The sequence below is a fragment of the Hyaena hyaena genome, unplaced genomic scaffold (assembly GCF_003009895.1).
Source record: "Hyaena hyaena isolate Hyena2069 unplaced genomic scaffold, ASM300989v1 scaffold_1276, whole genome shotgun sequence".
NCBI lineage: Eukaryota > Metazoa > Chordata > Mammalia > Carnivora > Hyaenidae > Hyaena > Hyaena hyaena.
Genome location: NW_024081882.1, coordinates 105,384 through 118,395, shown reverse-complemented (window position 1 = coordinate 118,395; position 13,012 = coordinate 105,384). Strand labels below are relative to the sequence as shown.

Below are 13,012 nucleotides of genomic sequence, written 5' to 3'. Positions count from 1 at the left end.
AAAATGAGGGTCACAGAGATTCAGTGACTTGCACAGGGTCCTCAGCAAGAGACAAAGATGAGAACTGAAATTAAGTCTTTTGGTACCAAAGCTCATGCTTATAACCTTTAAGCTGTGCTGTATATAAACTGCATTGTATAGTGTATTTGATATTGTAAGTACTGAAGTTACAGCTTTAATTTCTATTGCAAATTTGAATTAGTAATAAAAATAGAGGATTTCCTGATTCTTCTTACCTGGTTATATTATTTAGTCTCTCTTTTCTAGGTGCTTTATATGGTCATTATTTGTAATCTTAATCTTCTTAGAGACTGTAGTGGCTTAAATTATATGTGTATGATGTTACATAATCAGGGCTTTAGGTCTTTAGTTTTTTCTCTATGCTGTATTCTGTTCTTTCTCTATGCTGTATTCTTATTAAAGGTTCATTTGGCGGTATTCTCCTGGAAAAATCCTTTAATTAGAGAAAAGTTTCAGTATTAAAATGATTTGCCTATTTTCTGACTTTTGTGTGTGCTTATCTGTAGGAAGCTTTAAAGGTCATGAAAGGTGTTGCCCAGGGCCTGCATACATTGCACAAAGCTGACATAATTCATGGATCACTTCATCAGAACAATGTATTTGCTTTAAATCGTGAACAAGGAATTGTTGGAGATTTTGACTTCACCAAATCTGTGGTAAAATATTGTGGTTTTACAAATAGGTTTTAGACCTCATTTAATATCAGACATTAATTTAGCCTTTTACATAATATGGTAATATATTACAAGATCTTTGCCTTGGTTAAGGCATGTAGTGTCATGTAATGTAAACAATTAACTGTTACCAGCTAGGTGCTAGACCAAGAGTTTCTAAGTCTGTGCATTATATTTTTTAACTCTAAGTATTGGGAGCAACCTAACATTACATTCAGTGGCGTTGACAACGCTAATTGGTAGTTATTTTTTCATCATCAAGAAATATTTAATTACTTGGAAATACACAAGGAAAATTTCTATCTCCCTTTTCTCCTGGTGCCTTCCCCGACAGTAGATTAAATGTAGTCATAGATACTTTGCTAGTTTTTGATTAATGGACATTTTTAGAAACGTGGGAACCTTGGACTTTTCTGTTTATTTTTTTGCTTATTTATTTAAAAGTCTTTATTTTAAAGTTTATTTATTTTATTTTGAGATTAAGAACATGTGCACAGGGGAGAGGCACAGAAAGGGAGAGAGAGAATCCGGGGCTGATAGCATGGAGCCCAACGCGGGGCTTGATCCCATGAACCGTGAGATCATGACCTGAGTTGAAATCAAGAGTTGGATGGTGAACTGACTGAGCCACCCAGGCACCCCTGGACTTTTCCATTTAGTTTAAGTGCTGGTTCAACTACGTTAGTTGCTAATTTGGTGTCATATTACTTCAGAACAGGCAGTTAGTAGAGATAGGAGATATCAGACAATGAAAGAGCATATTGTGATCTTTTTTTTTTTTTTAATGGACTAGGTGGCCTCAAAATATATATGATCACAAGGGAGCAGGATTTTTTTTTTTTTTAAAGAGAGAGTGCACATGCACATGAGCAGGGATGGGGGCAGAGAGAGAGAGGATCTTAAGCAGATTCCATGTTCAGCATGGAGCCCAATGCAGGGCTTGATCCCATGACCCTGGAATCATGCCCTGAGCTAAAATCAAGAGTTGGACACTCAATCGACTGAGTGACCTAGGTGCCCCAGTTTTCTTTTTTAAAACAACAGCTTTATTGAGATGTAATTCACATATTATAGTGTGTACAATTCAGTACTAGCTTTCAGTCTATTGACAAAGTTGTGCATTGATCTCTTCTATATAATTTCAGAACACTTTTAACCTCCTTTCAAAAGAAACCCCATACAAATTTGCAGTCACTCCCCATTTCCTCCTTTACTCAACCCCTTGGAAACTGCTAATTCACTTTCTGTCTCTGGATTTACTATTCTGGACATTTCCTATAAATGGAATCATTCCATACGTAGCCTTTGTGATTGGCTTATTTCATTTAGTGTAATGTTTGCAAGGTTCATGTGTCTTACAGCATGCATCTGAACTTCATTCTTTTTTAAAAATCCCCAAATAAAATTTTTTTGTGTGGATATACCATGTTTTGATTTTACATTAATCATTTGATAGACATTTGGGTTGTTTTCACTTTTTGATTATTGTGAATAATGCTATGAATATTAGTATACAATTTATTGTTTGGACATATATTTTCATTTCTCTTGGGAGTGGAATTGTTTTGCTAGATAGTAACTCTTTCACTTTTTTAAAAAATTTTCTTTTAATGTTTATTTTTAAGAGAGACAGAGACAGATCCACAAGCAGGGGAGGGACAGAGAGAGAGGGAGACACAGAGTCTGAAGTTGTCAGCACAGAGCCCCATTCTGGGCTCAAACTCACAAACCACAAGATCATGACCTGAGCTGAGGTTGGATGCTTAACTCACTGAGCCACATGGGTGCTCCCCCCTCCTCCCACCCCCCATCATTTTCTAAGTATACCATTTCTAATGATTTCTAATGTCAAAGGATGATCCGTAACAAGAACATGAACCCTGGAGTCTGACAGACCTTGAGTGCATTTCTTTCTTTTTTTTTTAATTAATTAATTTATTTTTTTACAAACAGTTTATTGTCAAATTGGTTTCCACATAACACCCAGTGCTCATCCCCACAAGTGCCTTCCTCCATGCCCATCCCTCCTCACCCCACATCCATCAGTCCTCAGTGTTTTAAAAACTTTTATTTATTTATTTATTTACAAATAGTTTATTGCATTTCTTACTCTCCCTCTGACCTCGGGCTTTAAACTCTTTGAGGCTAAATTAAATGTAAAATGGAAATAATATCTACCTTAAAGAGTGATTGTAAAGGTAAAGGGAATTAGCACAATAATTACCTAGCACATACCACTAAGTGTTAATTATCTATTCTCCTCCCAGTATGTTTATCCTTGCTTCTCACAGTGTGGCCAAAATATCACCTGAGAACTTGTTAGAAATGCATGATCTCCATCCCAAAAATGCTGGATAAAAATTTGCATATTAACAAGATCCCAGGTGATTTACATGCACTGTAAAATCTGAAAAGCAATGATCTTGACAAGAGGCTACCTTTCAGATTTTTCTTCCTGATTAATGTTTCAGTCTGAAAGTAGTGTGAACAAAGTGGAGCAAAGTGAGTTTAATCAGTATTTCAGTGTAGTAATTTTAAATTCAAATTAAAACAGTGTTTTGGGAGGTAATAACAGTTGACAAATCACTATAAAGGAGGAAGAGTAATTCTTGGAGTTTTCATGATATGCATAGTTGTGCAAATGGTATTCTGAAAGGTAAGTTAACCAGGACCCTTAACAGTTGAGAACCTTTTTAAACTCCTAATTTAGTTGTTTTTCTTAGGACGTTATCTTAATTTTCAGATAAACTAGTATGGTAAATGTTTTAGTAAATGTACTTTGTATAAATCCTTCAGAATCCTGCATTTCTTTATAGTTTTACATTCTCATTTTCTCGGTTTTTTTGAGCTACCATATGACAACCTATTAAGACTGCATGTACACAGATGGCATATTACTCTGTGACTTGCAGATAACTGAAGTAGAAAGCATTGTGACTTACACGAGTCAAAAGAGAACGCTCAGGGGCACCTGGGTGTCTCACTTTATTAAGCATCAGATTCCTGATTTTGGCTCAGGTCATGATCTCACAGTTTATGAGTTCAAGACCCTCATTGGTCTGGGTGCTGACAAGGTGGAGCCTGCTTGGGATTTTTTTTATCTCTCTTAAATAAATAAATTTAAAAAAATACAGCTCAGACAGTAAAATGTTAGCAAGAATGTAGAGAAATTGAAATCCTCATACATTGCTGATGAGAATGTGAAAAGATAGAGGAGTCACTTTGGAAAATAGTTTGGTTCCTCAGAAAAATGAAACACAGGGGTGCCTGGGTGGCTCAGTTAAGTGTCCAACTTCGGCTCATATCCTGATCTCGCGTTTGTGAGTTCAAGCCCTGTATTGGGCTCTGTGCTGACAGCTCGGAGCCTGGAATCTGCTTCACATTCTGTGTCTCCCTCTCTCACTGCCCCTCCCCCATCACTTTCTGTCTCTCTCTCTCTCAAGAGTAAAAAAAAAAACATTAAAAAAGAAAGAAAGAAAGAAAATGATGAGTGTGCCTATGTGGCTTAGTCAGTTGTGTCTGACTTTGGCTCAGGTCATGAGTTCACTGGTTTGAGCCCCTCTTCAGGTGCTGTGGTGACAGCTCAGAGCTTGGAGCCTGTTTCTGGTTCTCTTTCCCTCTCTCTCTGTCCCTCCCCCGCTCATTTTCTGTCTCTCTCTCAAAAATATACATTAAGACCAATAAATTAAAAAATAGTGATCAGTAAGGAAGGAAAGTACTTCCTTACTTCCAGGTTTTAAAGTTTAGAATTTTCAGAATTAGAAAAAGCACTCCGTCTTGCCCTAATGAACTTTATTTTTAAAAGAAGTACCAAATATTTAAATAATTGGTGTTTCTTGGTTTTGAATCTGTATGTAACCAAAGTCTCACTATTAATTTTAGGAGATTAATTTTTAAGAGCAATTTATAATAGCAGAAATTGGGTAAAAATATTTTAAAGCAAGAGAGAATGAAATATTTCAAATGAATTTGTTTTTTCTGTTGTTTAAATGCACAGTACTTAAGAGAAAGCCACCTCATCTATACTGCCTCTAAAATTTTTAACCCATTGTTTTTGTAGAGTCAGCGAGCCTCAGTGAACATGATGGTTGGTGACTTGAGTTTGATATCACCTGAACTGAAAATGGGAAAGCCTCCTTCTCCAAGTTCTGACTTGTATGCTTACGGCTGCCTTTTATTATGGGTATGTAATTTTTTATTGTAATAGATTAATTATATATATAAATATATACAAATATATTTTCTATATTAATCTGTAAGCAGTTCATCCATATGTGGAAAGTAAATGTTAAATGAGCCTTGAGTAAGTGTTCCTGTTTTCATTATAAACCAAATAGCTGTTTTTAATCCATGGCTTAAACCTATTCTTCCCTGCGAATTATGAGGGATTAAGTATAACAAGGGAGGGATAACTGTTTTTACTCCTTTTTTTGTTTTTATTTTTATATTTTTATGTTTTTTTCTTTTGCTTAACATTGTTCTGGAGGTTCTAGCCCAGGGGTCAGCAAAATTTTCTATAAAGGGTCAGATGGTAAATATTTTAGGCTCTGTGACTCATATGGTCTGTGCTGCTCTAGAAGGTAGCCATAAAATATGTAAATGAATGAATGGCTCAGTTCCAATAAATAAGTAAGTAAGTAAAACTGTATTTATGGAATTGGAATTTGAATTTGATATAATTTTCATGTGTCCTGAAATAGTATTCTTTTTTTTAAAGTTTATTTTTGAGAGAGAGAGAGCAGGGGTTGGGGCAGAGAGAGAGAGAATCTCAAATAGGTTCTGCATTGCCAACACAGAGCCAGACACAGGGCTTGAACTCATGAACTGGGAAACCATGACCTGAGCCAAAATCAAGAGTTGGATGCTTAACTGACCAAGCCACCTAGGTGCCTCAAGATAGCATTCTTTTTATTTTCTTTTATTTTTTAAATGTTTGTTTATTTTGAGAGAGAAAAAATGTGAAGTAAGGGAGGGTCAGAGAGAGAGAGAGAATCTCAAGCAGGCTCTGTGTTGTCAGCGTCACACCCTCAAGGTCCATCCATGTTGCTACACATGGCCAGATTTCATTGTTTCTCATTGCCATGTAGTATCCATGGTATAGATAAACCACATCTTCTTGATCCATTCGTCTGTTAATGGACACTTAGGCTCTTTCCATGTTTTAGCTATTGTTGAGAGTGCTAGCAGGCTCTAGGTTTTGAGCTGTCAGTACAAAGCCCAACGTGGGGCTTGAACTCCCAAACGGTGAGATCATACGACCTGAGAGGAAGATGACCACTTAACTAACTGAGCCACCCAGGCACCCCCACAGTAGTTTCTTTACTCATTGTTTTCCATGGCACATCTTCTAAGTTCTTTTTATGTTTGTGAGTGGGCCTTTGTTTTTTACTCTTCTTTAATGCCTGATAAGTGTTAGTGTCCCCACCAGTTTTGTTTACATTCTACTAAAATTTTCACTGTATAGCCTTTCCTTGTTTTTTTTTTCCTCTCATAGTATCTGGTACCATTTATTTGTTAGTAGCTTCCACATTTGTGACAGTAACCCAGTCCTCTTGCCGAGTTTCCAGTGATGTGTACATTCCTGCTACCTAACTTCATCTTAATTTAATAGATACCTTATATTGTTCCAGAAAGGACACAAGGCAATTAATTCACAGAAGTACTTTAAAATAGAACAAGACATGATGAATTGAAAGTAGATAAGAAGGAAAAAGGGGGTGTGAACATACAGTCAAATCATGAATGAGAGTAGTACCAAATGTCCACCACAGAAACCTGTTTAGTACTGATAAAACACAGTTCATGTGTTGCCCTTCTTTCCTTATAGCAGACACTGCAAAATGATCATGGTCATGTTCATTGAGCTCAGATATGGCCTCAAAGTAGCATCATAGTGCTGATTGAAGAACAGTACTGATTGAAAGAATAGTACTGATTGAAAAACAAGCCTATTGCCTATCCTTGATGAATACATTTTCGATAGATAAGCCACTAGGATAGCTCTAACCTTTCTTCTAGCACTTATAAGAAAGAAAATCTAGTGTGTCAAACCATTATCCCTAAGATCAAAGCAGGCCAGTTAGGACAAGCACAACTATTAATTTTTGTTTTGTTGTGGAAAATCTTACACAAAAACAAAGAATAAATAATGAAACCCTTTATAGTTTTCAACCAGATTCACCTGTTGTTAACATTTAATTACCAAACTATTCTTAGCGTTTAGATTAGAGGTCCTCAGAAAGATAGTGTTTCACATTGCTAACCCTATGTCCCAAGTTACCTGAAATTTAAAAAACAAAATAGGTAACACTTATTGAGTGTTTTCTATGTATCAGTTACTTTCCAACTATTTATCCAACTTAATTCTTGCTGTGGCCTTATGTAGCAGACTGTGGGTCTGGAGTTTCCTCTTGTCCAGCAAGAGAGTGGACACAGGATTGAAATGCAAGAGAGGCTAATGTCTGAGAGGAGACAAGAGTCCCAAGTAAGGGTCCTTGCTCCGTTTTTTTACTAGATTCAGAAGTGTTACAAGTATGATGGAGGTGCACAAAAAGTGAAATCGTGAACATTAACTCATAGGTTTGAGGGAAAGGGGTTTTGAAGATACGTGGTGTTAGGGGTTTAGATCAATACAAAACGAAGTCCTGGTGCCAGGCGTATGGTTGTTTGGCAGGCATGAGGCACCATGTCTGTTTATCTTAGCTAGCCTATGGGAAAATATAGAGCATGCTCCCTCAGAGTCAGTAAGGCACTTTTCTTTTGCTAATTAGCTCCACTCTGGGCAGCTTCACCCTGCAGCAGTCTATAGCCCTGTTTACCTATTTTGGTCCTTCCTTCCTGTGAAAGTAGCTTTCTGCTATTGTACTAAATTGGAGGGCATTTCTGCCTTGAAAACCTAATCTTTACCTAATTTTAGATGTTTTCATCCTTAGATTTCCTATTTCTGTACCTTTATAGGCCTTTACTGGGGGCCTTTGCCCTATTTATGTAATCTTATTTACCTAATCTTGGATGCGTATATCCTCTGGCTTTCTATTTCTTCATGTCTTGTTAACCTTTTTGAGCAAGCTGATGGAATTCCTAAGCTTATTCCCCACAGCCTTATAAGTGAGGAAACTGAGGCAAAGAGAAATTAGATGATTTGTCTAGTATCCCATGGCTGCAAAGAAGTGGAACCAAGATTCAAACCCAGTCAGTCTGGCTCCAGAATGTGTACTCTTTACCACTATCCCAGCTTTCCCCCAAACAGTCTTTTCTAGTCATTTGAGCCAACAACTTGTATTCTTTGATTCTTCCATCTCCCTCATCTTGCCTTCTAGTTAATCATGCTGGCATTTTTACCTGTTATGAATTCTCAGATTTTTCTAATTATCTCTTAACTCATTATGCTAGTACAGGCTAATAAGTAAGAGGCTAATTAGCTTGTTGGTAAGAGGCTTGTTAGAAGAAAAGTCTTTGTTAAATAACAAAAAGTCAGCTGAATAAATTTTTAAGATCTAATTAGCTTTATTAATCGATTCATGGGTCTGGTAGTGGCCCATCTAATAAGTAGAAAGGAGCTCCAAAGGACTATAGAAAAGGAAAGGTTTTTAAAGGTAAAGGGGAAGTAGAATAAAAGAAATTATTTGCAAACAATCCATTGTTTTAGGCAAGATCATTCTTCTAAGGGGAATAAAGGGGATTTGTCAGTAAATTTCCTAGTGCTGACCTGGAAATTCCCATGGTGATTGGTTGGAGGTTACAATCCAGGGGGAAGTAATAAGTCTTGGTTTACTGACTTGGGACCTTAACCTGAGCAGTACCATTTTTGGGCCTATAGTTTTCTTTTTAATAACTTCTTATAATCTGCAATTTGTTTTGCTTTGATGCAGGATAGGATGTAATTTCGAGGACTCTGTTAGGGTTCAGTCAGGAAAACAGAACCCACACTTTACATATTTCACTTCTAAAGGGTTTTAATATAGGAATTTAAAGCTTTTGTTGGAAATTGTAGGGTAACAAAGATAAGGGAAGTAGTAATCTATTTCAGTGTGTAGCACTTGAAGCAGATGGTTCTTAAGAGTTTGTCTGGAAGCTGCTGGGAATCTCAGGAATCAGTAAGAAAATCTTAACCTGCCATTTCATTTTGTTTTATGTATGTTTTAACTTTCTTTGAGATTTTCTTCTTGGCTCATGGATTATTTAGTAGTGATGTTTAGTTTCCATGTGCTTAGAGGTTTTCTTACTGTATTTCTCTATTTCTGCTTTTGTTTAATCATGGCCAAAGTGTGTAATACATGTGATATCATCCTTGAACATTGGTTGAGGTTTGTTTTATTGCTAGGATATGGTCTGTGTTTGTGAATATTTCATGAGATCTTGAAGAAAAATATGTACTCTGTTATTTGGTTGAATTTATTATATTTATATATACTATAATATATAAATATAATATAATTTATTATATTATAATGTAAATTAGATCTTGTTGATTAATCACGTTCTTCATATCTTTTTATCCTTACTGTTTTTCTGTCTAGTAGTTTCATTAGTTATTGAGAGAGGGCTGCTGAAGCCTGCAACTCTGATTTGAATTCGTGTATTTGTCCTTTCAGCTTTACCATTTTTGCTTCCTGTGTCTTAAGAGCTTATTGTTTGGTGTGTACATGTTAGGATTGTCATGTCTTTCTGGTGTATTGATCCTTTAGTCATTATGTAATATCCTTCTGATTTTTCTTTGCTCTAATATCTACTTTGTTTTAGAATTAATATGGCCATGTCTGTGTTTTTAAAAACTAATTTTGCCAGCTGTTTTTTTTCTGCCATCCATTTATTTTAAAACTATGTTGAATTTGAAGTCAATTTCTTGTAAATATGGTTGTACATATTATGGCATTGTGTTTTATATTTGTTCTGCTAAGTCTTTGCTTTTTAATTGAGGTAGTAGATACTTATGGTGGTTTAAGACATAGTTTTAAAACATGGCAATTTTCTAGTTAACACTAGGAAATTTTATTATTATTTTTTATTGAAATATAATTGACTTACAATATTATATTAGTTTAGGGTGCACAGTATGATTCGGCATTTATATACATATACGTTATGAAGTGAATCTAGTTACCGTTGTGACCATATAAAGTTGCTGCATTATTACTAACTCTATACCCTATGCTTTTCATTGTATCCCAATATCTTGTTTATTTTATAACTGAAAATTTCTGTCTTTTAATCCCTTTCTCCTATTTTGCCCATCTTCCCTAACTTCCACCCCTTTAGCAATCACCAGATTATTCTCTGTATCTGTGAGTCTGTTTTGTTTGTTTGTTTTTTAGATTCCACACTGAAGTGAAGTCATATGGTATTTGCCTTTCTCTGTTTGACTTTCCTTTAGTATAAAACTCTCTAGGTCCATTTATGTTGTTGTAACACTTAAGGTAATTATTGATTTTTTGAGAGGTAAGTCTGTCATTTTATTTTTTTTTTTCTTCTGTTTGTTATTCATTGATTTTTCTTGCCTTCCTTTGGGTTACTTGAATATTTTTAAAGAGTTGACCTTAATTTATTTATGGTGTTTCTGAGTGTATTGCCTTCTGTAGTTTTCTTAGTTCTTGGTATGGATATTATATGTATGTGCTTATCGTGTTCTACTGGTATCAGTGTTTCAGCACTTTGAGTGAAGTGTAGAAGCCTTTTGTCTAGGTTCCTTTACCCTACCTACTTTTAACTATCATTGTCTTGAGTGTGAGATAGTGTGATAACTTTTGTTTTAGTCACTGTATATGATTTAGGAAACATGATGAGAAGGATATTCTTTGGCATTCCCTCATATTTCTGTTCTTTCTATTGTTATTCCTTTCTGGTGCCCCAATATTCTTTTTTCTTTTAAATGTTTATTCATAGAGAGAGAGACAGAGAGAGAGCGAGAGAGAGAGAGAGAATATATCCCAAGCAGGCTCTGCATTGCAGAGTGTAATGCAGGGCTCAGTTCCATGAACTGTGAGATCATGACCTGAGCCAAAACCACAAGTTGGATGCTCATCTGACTAAGCCACCCAGGTGCTGCACCCCATACTCTTTTCAAAATTCATTTCCTTTTTGGTACTTCCAAGAGTACCAAAAGTACTTCCTTTAGCCAGTCTTTAAGAGTATGTCTTCTGGTGACATACTCTTTTAGTTTTCCTTTGTCAGAGAACATTTTGATTTCGCCTATTTTTTTTCCTGATGGATAGTTTTGCTGGATATATAATTTGTGGTTGAAACTTCTTTTATCAGGTGAAAAGTGTTGTGCCACTTCCTTCTTGTTTCACATAAGAAATCTCTGTTATTCAAATTGATATTTCTCAGGTAATGTTTTTCTTTGGTTGCTTTCCAGGTTTTTTTGTTTTGTTTTTAGTTTTCAGAACTTTCATTAATGGAGTTTATCCTATTTGAGTCACTTTCTCTTTCTTTCTTTCTTTCTTTTAGATGTGGGGGTCTTAAGACTCTGTCACTCTCACTCCTCCAGTTTCAGAGTCTGTAATCAGTTTGTTTTCCTCTTTTAACCTTTCAGAGATCTCCTTTGGTTGTTATATTATGTGTGACATAGTTTTACTTAATGGTGAGGAGCAGGAATAAACCAGAAGTCCTTTTGCTCATTTTAAAAAGATATTTATTTATTTTTGAGAGAGAGAGAAAGAGAGAGAGGGGGGAGGGAAACAAACAAGTGAGGGAGGGGCAGAGGGACAGGAGGACAGAGGATCCATGCTTACATTAGTGAGTCCAGTTGGGACCCTAACCCCTGAACCATGAGATCATGACCTCAAAGTTGGATGGTTAACTGACAGAGCCACATAGGCACCCTGTCTTTTTGCTCATTTTTAAATTACACTGTTTGGTACTTATTTGGGTATGAATTTAAATAAACTTTATAAAAATAATTTATGTTATTTATGAGATGATTAAAAATGTGAAAACTAGGGGTGCCTGGCTGGCTCATTGGGTGGAACATGCAACTCTTGATTGGGTTGTTAAGTTTCAGCCCCATATTGGGTGTAGAGATTACTCAAAAATAAAATCTTAAAAAAAATGGAAAATGATATTTTAAATAGGCATATCTAGTTTCATTGTGCTTTACTTTATTGCATTTTGCAGATGCTGCATTTTTTTACAGATTGAAAGTTTGTAGCAGTCTTGTGTCAAGCAAGTTTGTTGGTGCCATTTTTCCAACAGCATTTGCCCACGTAGTGTCTGTGTCACATTTTGGTAATTCCTGTAATATTTCAGGCTTTTTGATTATTATTAAATTTATTATGGGGATCTGTGATCAGTGATTATGACTTACTGAAGCTTAGATGATGGTTAGCATTTGCTACCAGTAAGATATTTCTTAATAGAGATATATATTGGGTTTTTTTAGGCATAATGGTATCATACACTTAATAAACTACACTATGATATAAACGTAACTTTTATATGTACTGGGAAACCAAAAGATTCATTTGACTTGCTTAATTGTGATATTTGTTTTAATGCAGTGGTCTAGATCCAAACCCATAATATCTCTGAGGTATGCCTGTATTAATGAATTACTAAAAAACATTTACTGTTTTAATATGATAATATTGTGTGAAAATAAAAGATTTTGTCTTTTAGAAATATGTACTAAAATATTTACAGATAAAATTATAAGATACTAAAAAATAATATATATGGATTTCTGCATAGGGCAGGAGTGATCATTGGTTGATGATTGTTGAAGCTGGGTGATGAATATATAGGATTCAGAATTCTTTGTGTATGAAAGAATTCTCCATATTTAAGAGTTTTAAAAGTTTAACACATTTCTTGATTTATGTAAGTTAAGTATTAGGGAGGAAAGAAACATGCTCACTTTATTTTCTTTGTACTTAATGTATACAACCAACATGATATAAGCTGCTGAGTTTTAATATATTTATTCAAAAGGTAAGGAAGTATTGAAATTGCTTGTAGTGTATTGATCAAATCTGATTGATACTTGAGGAAACCCAGGAACTGTTCAGTTATCTGTAAACAAGTAATTATTAACATGAAAGTGTTTTTATCCATTAAGAGCTAATATGTATTCATTGAGCCCTTCTCTTTTCTCCAAAATCTGAAGAGGTCCAGATTTTTTTTTTTTTAATTTTTTTACAAATAGTTTATTGTCAAATTAGTTTCCACATAACACTCAGTGCTCATCCCCAAAGTGCCCTCCTCCATGCCCCTCCCCCCCACATCCATCAGTCCTCAGTTTTGTCAGCATTCAAGAGTCTCTCATGGTTTGCCTCTCTCCCTTTCCCCCACCATTTCCCCCCTTCTTCTCCCCCTTGGTCCTC

General features: G+C 35.4%; 1 protein-coding gene across 4 annotated transcripts in view; it reads left to right on the top strand.

Moving 5' to 3' along the window:
- Window positions 1-13,012, top strand: part of STK31 (serine/threonine kinase 31) — a 79,411-nt gene that overhangs the window by 55,379 nt on the left and 11,020 nt on the right. For all 4 annotated transcript variants that reach the window (XM_039223047.1, XM_039223044.1, XM_039223045.1 and 1 more), the window contains 2 exons: window positions 528-677; window positions 4,756-4,878. In XM_039223047.1, coding sequence (XP_039078978.1) covers window positions 528-677; window positions 4,756-4,878 — 273 coding nt within the window. The remainder of the gene's footprint in view (window positions 1-527; window positions 678-4,755; window positions 4,879-13,012) is intronic.